The 10821-nt window shown below is 41.2% G+C and overlaps 1 protein-coding gene across 1 annotated transcript in view; it reads right to left on the reverse strand.

Annotated features, from left to right (window-relative positions):
- Positions 1-2034: 2034 nt before the first annotated feature.
- Positions 2035-10821, reverse strand: part of luzp1 (leucine zipper protein 1) — a 45872-nt gene continuing 37085 nt past the window's right edge. Inside the window, exons 7-8 of the mRNA XM_035673939.1 lie at positions 8862-9145; positions 2035-8132 (exon numbers count right to left, since the gene is read on the reverse strand). Of these exons, the coding sequence (XP_035529832.1) occupies positions 8903-9145 (243 nt within the window). The 3' untranslated portion in view covers positions 2035-8132; positions 8862-8902. The remainder of the gene's footprint in view (positions 8133-8861; positions 9146-10821) is intronic.

The raw sequence follows: 10821 nt of genomic DNA on the forward strand, positions 1-10821 counted from the left end.
AATAATTTTGGTGATCCCTAAAATTTGTATCTAGCTTTGATTGTTGACAACCACTTTTCTAAATGACATAAAATCCCATATAACATGTACAGTTATCAAGCAAATGTCACCTCTAAAGTTATTCATGCATTCTCACAGATGACATCCCCCTCAGTCTTTCCTATGACACCTGTTGTAGGCAGTGAAGCCTCTATCTCACTTCTCACTCCTCCATCGTCCTCCTCCTACACTCGCCTGGAGTGCAACTGAGTCATTTCCATGGTTGACTTCACAGCATTAATTCAGGTCAGGCATCAGCGCTGAGGCTCAGGAGTACCAGGGTCCAAACAGGCACCACTGTGTTAGGGTAGCACCTCCTTGCATCTGAACTTAGGACAGATTAAACCACACAAGCGGGAGACAGCGTTAACCCCTGACTCTCAACCATTTTGACTCATGACACCACGCAAGCAAACCAAGGCTGACTCCTGATTCTCTTTTGCAGTGCTAAAAACTTTGATACGTGATGATTAATATGTGAAAGAAGTCCTCAGACTACAAGTATTCATCATTTACAATAGGTGATGTACAGCCGTTACTGGTTACATTAATGGCTTTGTTCTATAAATCATGCACAATATCCAGACCCTTATATTGAAGCAGCTAATAAGGAATTACACTACTATACTATTATTATAGTATCTCACTGTATTTATACATATGTAGTGGAATAAGTACATTCATTCAAGTACTGTACTTCAGTTCAATTGTGAGGTACTTGAGTGTTTTTATTTGATGCCACTTTATACTCCTTAAATACATTGATTTTTACAGTTGATTCCTACATTAAATACAACTAAACATACATCAACTCCACTAAAATGCTACTTAAGAAGTTTTTTTTCTAAATTTAGTTCTAATAATGAAATACACGAACAAGCTCTTCTACTTTGATATTTTTTAAGTACATTTTTGCTGATAATACTTCTGTACTTTGCTTCCAACCAAAGGAGTCTTACTCATAATGGGAGTATTTTTACACTGTGGGATCTGAGCAATATTTGTGGGAACTTCCAAAACACTCACAGAAATGAAATTTTACTTTTAATGTAAGAAAAAGTGAAACAACTTTAGCCAGTTAATTTGTGTTTGGATTAAGTGGAATTTCACCTTTCACCTTATTAGCAGACTATTTCAACTGTGTCAAAGGGGTCTAGTATTAGGAATTCAAGTATTATTTTATTTATAGTTGTCTCAGTGTATGTTTATTCATGTATGCAGTTCTATATAAAGATGTGTGACATATAGTTTGATAGAGATTATTAGTTTAAAAGTTTCATTTATAATGTCCCAGAGCAGAAAGTGTGTCTACTAACAGTAGCCCCAATAGACCAGAATGCAATGCAGCTGAGCACCAGGAGTCACTTTGAACATTTTGATCTCCTGCTCCATCACTGTCACCTGTGTACACCTACACATAAAGGCCATGCAGATTAATTCAACACGTTTGGGCTTGTTCTCTGGAGTTGTACAAAACCATTCTGGGAAATGTAGGACATTACCAGGCAAGAAAAAACTCTCCTGCTTTACTGGTGGATAATAAAATAACTGAGGATGAGAGGTTGGTTATTTCCACACGTCTATTTATCAGACTATATCATGCTGGCAAACTTAACTTACAGTTGCGGGAACAGAAGTGCTGGCTTTCACAAAGCGAGGCCTAGCTGTTTAAGAGAAAGTTGTGTGCTGACTTTGCATTCCACAACAGCTTGTGGTTTTCCTCTTTGTACCTGACCAAATTGCCTAATTTGTCTGCCTGCTTATTTTGCATACCGTCAGCTGCTGTTCTCTCTGCTCAAACCAGGGGATTGCACACGCACACAGACACGCACACATACACACACACACAGAGAGAGAGGGTGTACCACTATGAAATCAAAACTTGCTGAGCTTGTTCAGCAAAAAGCAGAAAAGAGATTAACATACATGGGTTGAGTTTTTACACATGATCAGCACCGCGTGCGCACACACACTGACACAGGTTCCAGCATGGAGACGTGTTACAAACAGGTTGGTTTTTATTTTTATTGGAATACATATGGTTCGCTGTACAGTTGGCAGCTTCAAGAGACCTACATGCAGAGTGCGCCAGCCACAGTAAGGTTAAAACATGCACAATGTATTAAGTCTAAAACAGAAAAGAAAAAACAGCCTCCGCACACAGTCCACCTGGCATTGCTGACACACTGAGAAGCAATAATAAATCATAAAAAACCCTTTTGATCTGATTTCATTACAGATAGTTTTGTGTTTGACACCTCTGTCTGTCAGTCTCCTTCTTCTGCACACAAAAACGTAGAAGCGCTCAGCAATAAAAACAAAACAGTTTGATTGTACAGGCCTGAAACTCTTGTATCTGTGCGTGTAAGAGAGATGAGATGTTTTTGTTGTTTTTTAATTCCTATTAGATTATTTGTGTGCGTTTACATATATATATATATTTATACACACACATGTATTTTCTGGGGCCTGCACGCTTCTTTCTTTGGCAGTACTTAAAAACATACAGCACAGAAGATGTACAAACCCTGAATTTATGAGCGAGGGAGAACAGAGCAGCGAAGAGGCCGGACCACTGAATGGTCCCCGATAAAATCGGGCCGACACATGGTGAACCACTCAGCACTGCAGACCTGCTCAGCTCTGATAAAATGGACATCGCTCTCATTATTCAATGACTATGACACAACCCTGGCCTCTCTCTTAAATGCTCTCTCTCTCTCTCTGATCTATGGTGTGCCACCTTGTCTGCAGGTCGTGAGAAATGTCTTGCATTAAAATAACAAACACAAAAATACAGGAAGAAGTACTCTCCAGGAGTGTAATAACAATGAGGAAGATACATTATCTTGCAAAAGAAAAATATCATTCTTAAAATCAAGATGGACAAATACTTAATATATTTCAATAATAAGGCCCACTTTACAAAATTACAAGATTTTCCTTAAATAAAATCTATCCGATATAGCTTCCAAAATAAGACATCTTTTGTTTAACAAAGAAATAAAAACATACATAAGCAGAAAAAACAAACCAAAAAAAGAGAATACCCTCAAATTGATATTTTCCCCTTAATTTCAGTATTTTAGAGACAGGGTATCCATCTGGGGAAACACTGGCTCTGTCTCTATCTGTAAACTAGAAATACTGTGGAATGATTTTGGCACAATGTTAGAAGGCTGAGATGCAGGCGTAACAGGGTGCCATACCTCAAAAAATATGCTCAAAGATGTTTCATTCACTGAGTGCGTGGCAATTTTCCTTTCTTTAACAGGTGAGATGACTCTTAAATACTCTAATTTGGCTGGTGCAAAAACACATTACATGTCTGTGGTACATTCAGCAAACGGCTACTGAAACAGAGTTAAAGGAAACTTTTTGACAAAGGGGACTAAGGGGGCATTAGTCGTTTGAGGTCTTAAAGTTAAGTGCTGGTTAAGTGCAGATTACAGCCTACGCCACCCAATGACACCATGACCCTGGCTTCACAATGGAGGCCTTTGAGGACAAGGGCCCGCTCGCTGCCCGAGAGCCATTTCTCCCTGGCCATTCCAATCTCTGCTAAGTACATTCTAGTCTACTTTATTAAAAGGAAAAAACAATGACTTGTAAATAACGGATGTTTATACATATACCAGCAGAGCTTAAGAGGATTTCTGTTAACTCTTTAGTTGGTATTTGAGCAGGGAAGCGGAAGCAGCCTCTTTTCTCTCCACTGCTTAACCACCTCTTGTCCTTGTAAGAATTTTCAAACATATCATGTCCTAAATATTCTGCTCCAGCGGCAGCTATCATAACATTTCTCCGATTCAACAAATGTTCGGCAAAACTGCCATCTTTCAGGGAGGAGAGGAAACTGACAAAAACTCTGAAAGAGCCCCCCAGCTGTTTCTTTATAGTGCCACAAAAGCCATAGAAGTCTGAAACCTGTCAAGTCTACACTTGAGTCCCAGATGACCAGTCAGTACATTCCTCCGTGTCAACACTTTACAGGCTCCCGCCACTGGAAGCAACAGATACAACCAATAACACGTGAGTAGTGGGCATGTAGCCTAAAACACACATAGATAGAAGCCTCGACTGGTCATCCTGGCACACAGAGAGTCCAGCTAAGAGTCAGTGGATGGCGGTCAGTTGGGTGTTAGTGTACTTTGGGGCCTTGTAAGGAAGAAATACAGTATGACTAACGGAGGATGCAGTTTCAACTTTGCCCTTCAAGAAGCCCTGATTTCTTTGAAGCCGGTCTCCAGGAGGGTAACCCTCCAATGTGTCATAAAACCTACAGTTTCCGACAGCTGGGCTTTTCCTGGGACCCCTCGACTCAAATACTCTCTTCAGGGTGAGAAGGGGGGAGGGGGACAGAAAGGTAGAAGAATGAAGGAAAGTGAAAGACACGGATGAAAGATCGAGGTCGCGCAGTATAGTTGTAGTGAGGACGGGTGGAACTAATATAGATTGCATGGTAGATGGTTTATCGCGTGGAGGGAAACAGGTGAACTTTAAGGTGGGAACGATAAGGGCTGAGGAGGGCATTCGTGTTGGTACTTGCATCACCAAGTTGCTATATACAGTAATCCTGACCCACAGTGATGTAAGCCTCAAATATAAAAAAAAACACAATCTCCAGCCACACACACACATGCACATTTGTCATTCAGCACCTTCTTACTCGGGGATTTGCAGCAGCTCACAACACACCAGTTCCTGCTTTTAAAACGAGAGCCCTCACTGACATATTAATAACAACACACACCGATGGACAACCGCACCACGTGTATCTCTGGCAGCATGAGCACAGGCAGAACCGGAAACTCAATACCCTCAACTGTCCGTCTTCCTCCCTCCTGTATTTAGAAGCCCTGAGTCAAGACGTAGAGACAGGATTAGATGCAGCCCTGACCTCTGACCTTTCAGCTACCCAGGGAGCTGCCCATCACTATCTGGTGACAGGCCTCTGGCCTTCAACAAAACAACAACTCTCTGAACCAACAACACATATCACCGCTGTTTAGGACTTGGCTTTCCCTTTAGGAAATGAGAATCCAAGGAAGATGCAGAGAAACAGAGGAGGAAGGAGGAAGAGAGGAAAGGGGGAGGGAGGAACATTTGACTTCTCTAAAATACTAAAAGGAAAATTGGAATTGGTTGAAAAGATGATAGACTGGGGAAGAGATGGCATCCCCTCTTGGTAAATGAGAAGAGTGGTAGTAGAAACAATAACACAGAAAGCGCAGAAAGGCTATATGATCATCAAGTCTTGGCGTGTGCACTAAGAGCTCTGAACAGTATGTCTGGTCTGTGTTTGCTCTATCATAAAGCCAGCAGTGGCCATGAAGAGGCCACATGGCAATCCTTTCTGAGGCTGCACTGCACCCTGCGACACAGAGACAAATCCAAGGGACGTAGCTTTTTAGGCGGTGCGGTCTATATTCTTTAAAAGAGTACTTTGAAGTTAGGTTAGAAAAAAAAATAGCTTTTTCTAAGGGAACCTTGCTTTGACATACCTCAGGGAGGAGTTCCCTTTAAGAACCTTAAACCAAAATACTTTTTATGATGTTCCATACAACATCCCTCCGAATGTTAAAAATATAAAGTTAAAAAAAAAGAACCTCACAATTAGTATTGCATGTCATTTATCTGCACAGTGTAAGAATATGGTGCAAGTCTGAATTTGTTGGGACATTCTACCTCTCTCTTACTGTATCTCAAGGCACAGATGAACATACTGTAGATATTTCAATCAAAGGGTAAAATAAATGGAAATCAATGGAATTCGGAAAACATTTTAGTTTGGACTTATCACTACACAGTCATCACCTCTGATCTGCATCTACAGTATGACGATTGATAGTTACAGACATTAACTGCATGGGGGGGGGGGGTTATTGATTGCATATAATCTCCTGCTTGCATAAACAATAAAGTGACAAAGCGGCGACAGACTAGACTCCTGCCGACAGAACTCTTCACAATAAAAGAACCTGTACATATATGGAGACTAATAAATATTAGATTGTGGCTGGTAGAATACAAGAGAAGTGAGAAATGTACTCAGACGGAAACAGGCCATCCCCTGCAGGGTCTGACTCAATGCAGCACTGAAAGCCATAACAGCAAAGGAACCAGATGGAGGCTTCAAAAGTTCTTCAGCAGATCCATGTGTCCCAAGGTGTCACAGTTATGGTTACATGATCTTGTCAGAAAGACAAAGAATGCAATCGTGTTGGATTGGTGCATCAAGTCATCAAGCAATTGCTCATTCTCAGCTGCATTCAATAGCAACATTCATACATTTGTAGCGGGATCAAAGTGTACATTGCCTGTCAAACTCCAATGAATGTGGTATGTCACATCCTAAATCCAGCAGGAGCCTGTTGAAAGACTAACGTTACAGAAAAGTTTGACAATATCAGTGAGGTTTCGGTCATAGATATGCACCATTTACCTAAATGAAAACACCTTTTTATTTATTACTGGCCACGACTAAATCGGTTTCTATGGCACCCCCATTGCTGCAGTGGCAGCAGATTGCTCCAACATATCAACCACAAGTTGATATTTTATGATGTAACAAAACAATACACTTTTATAGAAATAAGAGATGGAGATAAGCTGGGACGATTCGCACGGCGAACCGAGTCACACACAAGCTGGACTGACAGTTCCTTGTGGTTAGAAGTCTTGAGTCTTCCTATGACTGGCTGGCATGTACACAGTATTTACAGCAGCACTGAAAATTAGTCCGCCTTGCCAGGCCAGGTTTGCTGGTAATCCAAAGTCCAATGTTCAGTTAAAACAGAACCTCCATTTTGCTATGGCTCTCTCAAAATACATGAATGAGGACAATTGCAACAGCTGTAAAACAAAGCACCATGGAAACTGTAGCATGCCCCCCATTATTCTTTTTTCTACATGTGCATTGCATTTCATTGCGTGCAAACTACTTTTTTTTTGTCTTGATATGGTTGAGCAGAAAGGGAAAAGGATAATGCAGAACAGGAAGCGAATTACAAAGAATCAAAATAAGTGGTGAAAATGGCAAAAAAAAAAAGCTTAAATAAGGTCCCGGTCTGTCAGAAATAATGTGTGTGCGTGTGTGCTCCTTTAATGCAAGCCAACCAGCAATTATTTGAGCAGCGTGCATGCTGAGTCACAATATTTCAAGTGCTCTCTTCAGTTATTACTTAGAAACATGGATCAAAGACCCCAAATGAAATCAAATTTGAGGCTGCATGCCAGAATGTGGTGACACGGGTTAAAAATAAACCAAAACTTTTAAAATGTACATGTTGTTTGTGCATGTGTTTATATGGTTGTGTGTACAAATGTGTGAGAAAATCAGAAAAAAAGCACATATAGCCATCCAAGCAAATATGAGTTGAGTAGGAGAAAATGGATATCATGGTACGAGTCAGCAAAGATGGTAATTCGCTTCCTGTTTTTGGTCACATTTAAGGTACATTTCCTTTAGTTTGTGAAGAATTCTGCATGGAGATCCAGCCCTGTGAGATAAAGATGCATCTTAAACATTGTACTGCAGTTGATTGAAGATTGGGTTGTTTTTTTCAGTGATGAAGAACTGTTGATGCAGAAGCAACATAATCAGCTCCTGTAATGGTCCTCTGAGAAAGGCATTCTCAACTTTTGAGTCCTTCTTCCTCGAACTCTCTTTAAACCTCTCTGGCACGCAGGAAAATCTCCAGTCGTCCCCAGCATGCCAACCTCTCCCTTGTCAAGTTTCGGGAATACACTATAATACATCCAACGCGAGAAGCAGAAGAGGATACATGGGCTGGTGAGGCGACCTCCAAAACACTGTACAGGCACTGTCTTTCCATTTATGCCTCTTTTGGGACAGAGAAAGTTCCGGATAGGAGGACCGTTGACGTCACAGGGTACACTCAGGGTCATAATAAGTAGGCTTATGTCTGTGATTTGTTGTTCTATACGGCTGCAACTGCTATTTTTCTTTTCTTTGCTTGTTATAAAAGCTGCAGATGCGGACTTTTGGAGATGGTGGTAATGGTGTAGCCACTAGTTGATGGGAGACTGATGTTTGGCCCTCCTTGTGCCATTGAGAGATTAATTGAGTGCTGTTAAGAAACAAAAATAGGAGAAAGATCTTACTTAGTCCAACAGACTTTAACACAAACTATTTATCTTTTTTTAGAAACATGATTGGTTGGTCATTTCCAAATAATTTCCTAGAAGGCTTGCCAGAAAGAACAAGGTAATTATGTACTAATTATTTGGAAAATAGATGTTCAATTGGTACACTTCCAATTAAAAGTCTTTTAGTCAGTGCGTTGCCAGTCAGCTGAAACTGTGTGCAATTCAACATGTATGAAGTATAAAGTTTCTGATGATAAATTTATAATGAATAAATATTTACTCTAGACTAAATGGAACTTTTCTTTCAAGAAAATTAGTGCTAAATTACATTGTTCTTTCCAGGAAAGAAAATATTCTTATAATTAAGAACAATAAAGGAATCCTCTATGCTTGCTTGCAGGTTAGGTTTCAGTAAAGTTCACCTGGAATTGCTTTTCTCAGCAGGGTGGATGCTAACTGCTAAATGCAGTGAACCTGGGACTTCCCACTGGGCATCATCCTACTTATTAAACCATCGCACTGCTGCCACCATGATAGATGTACTAAACCCAGTGCTGTTAAATGTGCTACAGCAGCTTGGTGCTGCAAATTTGATTTTAAACCCCCTTAAGAGATGTGACATGATTCAAACAGGGGTAATTAATCTCACTCTCCTTTAATTAATGAGTTTCAGGAGCCAGAAGAAAATAAAAGACCCTGCCCTCTCCTACCTGTCCTTTTGCTGTAGAAGTCCTGCTCAGACCCAGTTGTTCTAATGATGCTCAGACTGACGATGGCTCCACGGTCTGCTCCCCGCTCCACTCCTCCCCTCGGGTCTAGCCCCTGACCCTTGACCCCGACTGGACCACAAGTCCCCTCTGGAAGAGGCCCCTGCTGTCTTGGACGCCCGGTCATAAGAGCTCCCCAGGTGGTGAGAGTCACTGCTGGGTAGCTGCCGCCGCCAGGAGGCTGGGCTGTGGCTCGGGTTTTGACTGGGTTCTTCTCCATCAGCAGCCTGGAAAGGTTAGAAAATTAGATATAGAAAAAATGTTGTTCACAGTCTGGATTGGCAGCTGTAGAAAGTTCTAGTTGGTGGATTGGTTTGGCATTGACTTGGTCGGAAACACAAACATTTCAATAGAGGTCAGTTAATTCAATACCATATTCTGCAGTTGTGTATAGGAGCTCTGGGCACTTAGTTTGGACTTATGTGGGCATTAAATACATGCTGTTTATGTTAACTGGTGTGTGACAAGGAAAGTCTGCCATGTGGACTTCTGCCAGGGGAAAAATCCCCGACCAAAAACCCCAAACATACCCCAAGCTGAGAGATTTATAATTTGGTGGGCTGACTAGAAAACAAACCCCAAGTTACTAGTCTGTGGTGGCTACAACGGCACGTCCCCTCTTATAACCTCAGTAACCCTACTTGAAGAAAGCGAGAGTTAGATGACGATGCAGTTCCTAAAGCACACAGAAACAGCACCCCACTCCTGTAATTTCAGCTTTAAAAAAGCACCATAATTAGTGACATTTGGTGGGTTGGAGTTGGCTTCAGATGCAGTTTTAGAATGCATTCTAGCTAATTGGCTTTAATGGAGCCCTGCTGGACTGCCTTTCTAGGTCTCCAGGGGTAACCAGACAGGAAATCAGTCACCAGCAGACTCTGCCAAGTAGGCGTGTTCAGTGTGGTCACTTCCTGCTCCAGTCACTGAGGGGAGGAAACAGCAGAGTGGCATATTCTCCTTCTATGGTAAGCCACTGCTGCAAGAGACTGGGGGCTTTCACAAGATTGCCATGTAATGCACTTCCAGTGTTCCTCCTACACTCAACAGGAGGCTTCCACATTGTTCAACACATTGTAACAGACTTAAATTAACTAAAGTTAATAAATACACACATGACAATAAAGATTTGGCATTTATTCACCCAAAGTTAAAAGAAAAAGCTTGGAAATGACAATGAGTGTAGTGCACTAAAGAACTAAACAGATTTTAAAAGATATGTGGCTTCAGTAGAAGGAAAATTAGTAACTTCTGCGTGTGCCAATGGAGAGCATTTTTCCCATGTGGCTGAAAGTTAATTTAAGAAAATATTTGGGCAAAAGGAACGTCAGCCTGTAATGAATGCTGTTAAGTAAGCCTATGTGCCAGAGCAGAGGAAATCTACTGGGAACAGCAAGTGCTGCTGTCATCACAGACCTGCTCCTGCAGATCACATCAGAACGCCTTCAGCTTGGAAAACCCACATTTATAGGCTGTTATAATCAGAAACACGAAATCATTTCTGACAGCACAGCATGATGATTTTACATAATAAAAACAAGACAAGGTGGGAATAAGAAAAGCAGTGCTGTTAGGTACACATCTCGCACAAACCTTTATATGTCAAACAGTTTGGATATTTTGGGAAATACACTTATTTATACTTATCGCCTAGAATAACATAAGAATACCACTCTCATATCTGTATGGTTAATATCTAGTTGGAGCCAGCAGCCAATTATCTTAACTTAGTTTAGCAAAAAGACTAGAAACAGAGCTAGCCTGGCTCCACCCAAAGGTAACAAAATCTGCCTACCAGGACTTCTAAAGCTCACAAACCAAAGTGTAAAAATAACACGCTGTGTGCTGGACTGTTTCTTGGACAATCTCTAAGCTAAGCTAATGAGCTGCTGGCTGCAACTTCAAT

This window comes from Morone saxatilis, unplaced genomic scaffold, assembly GCF_004916995.1.
Source record: "Morone saxatilis isolate NCDOM2014 unplaced genomic scaffold, NCSU_SB_2.0 Contig3, whole genome shotgun sequence".
Lineage (NCBI taxonomy): Eukaryota > Metazoa > Chordata > Actinopteri > Moronidae > Morone > Morone saxatilis.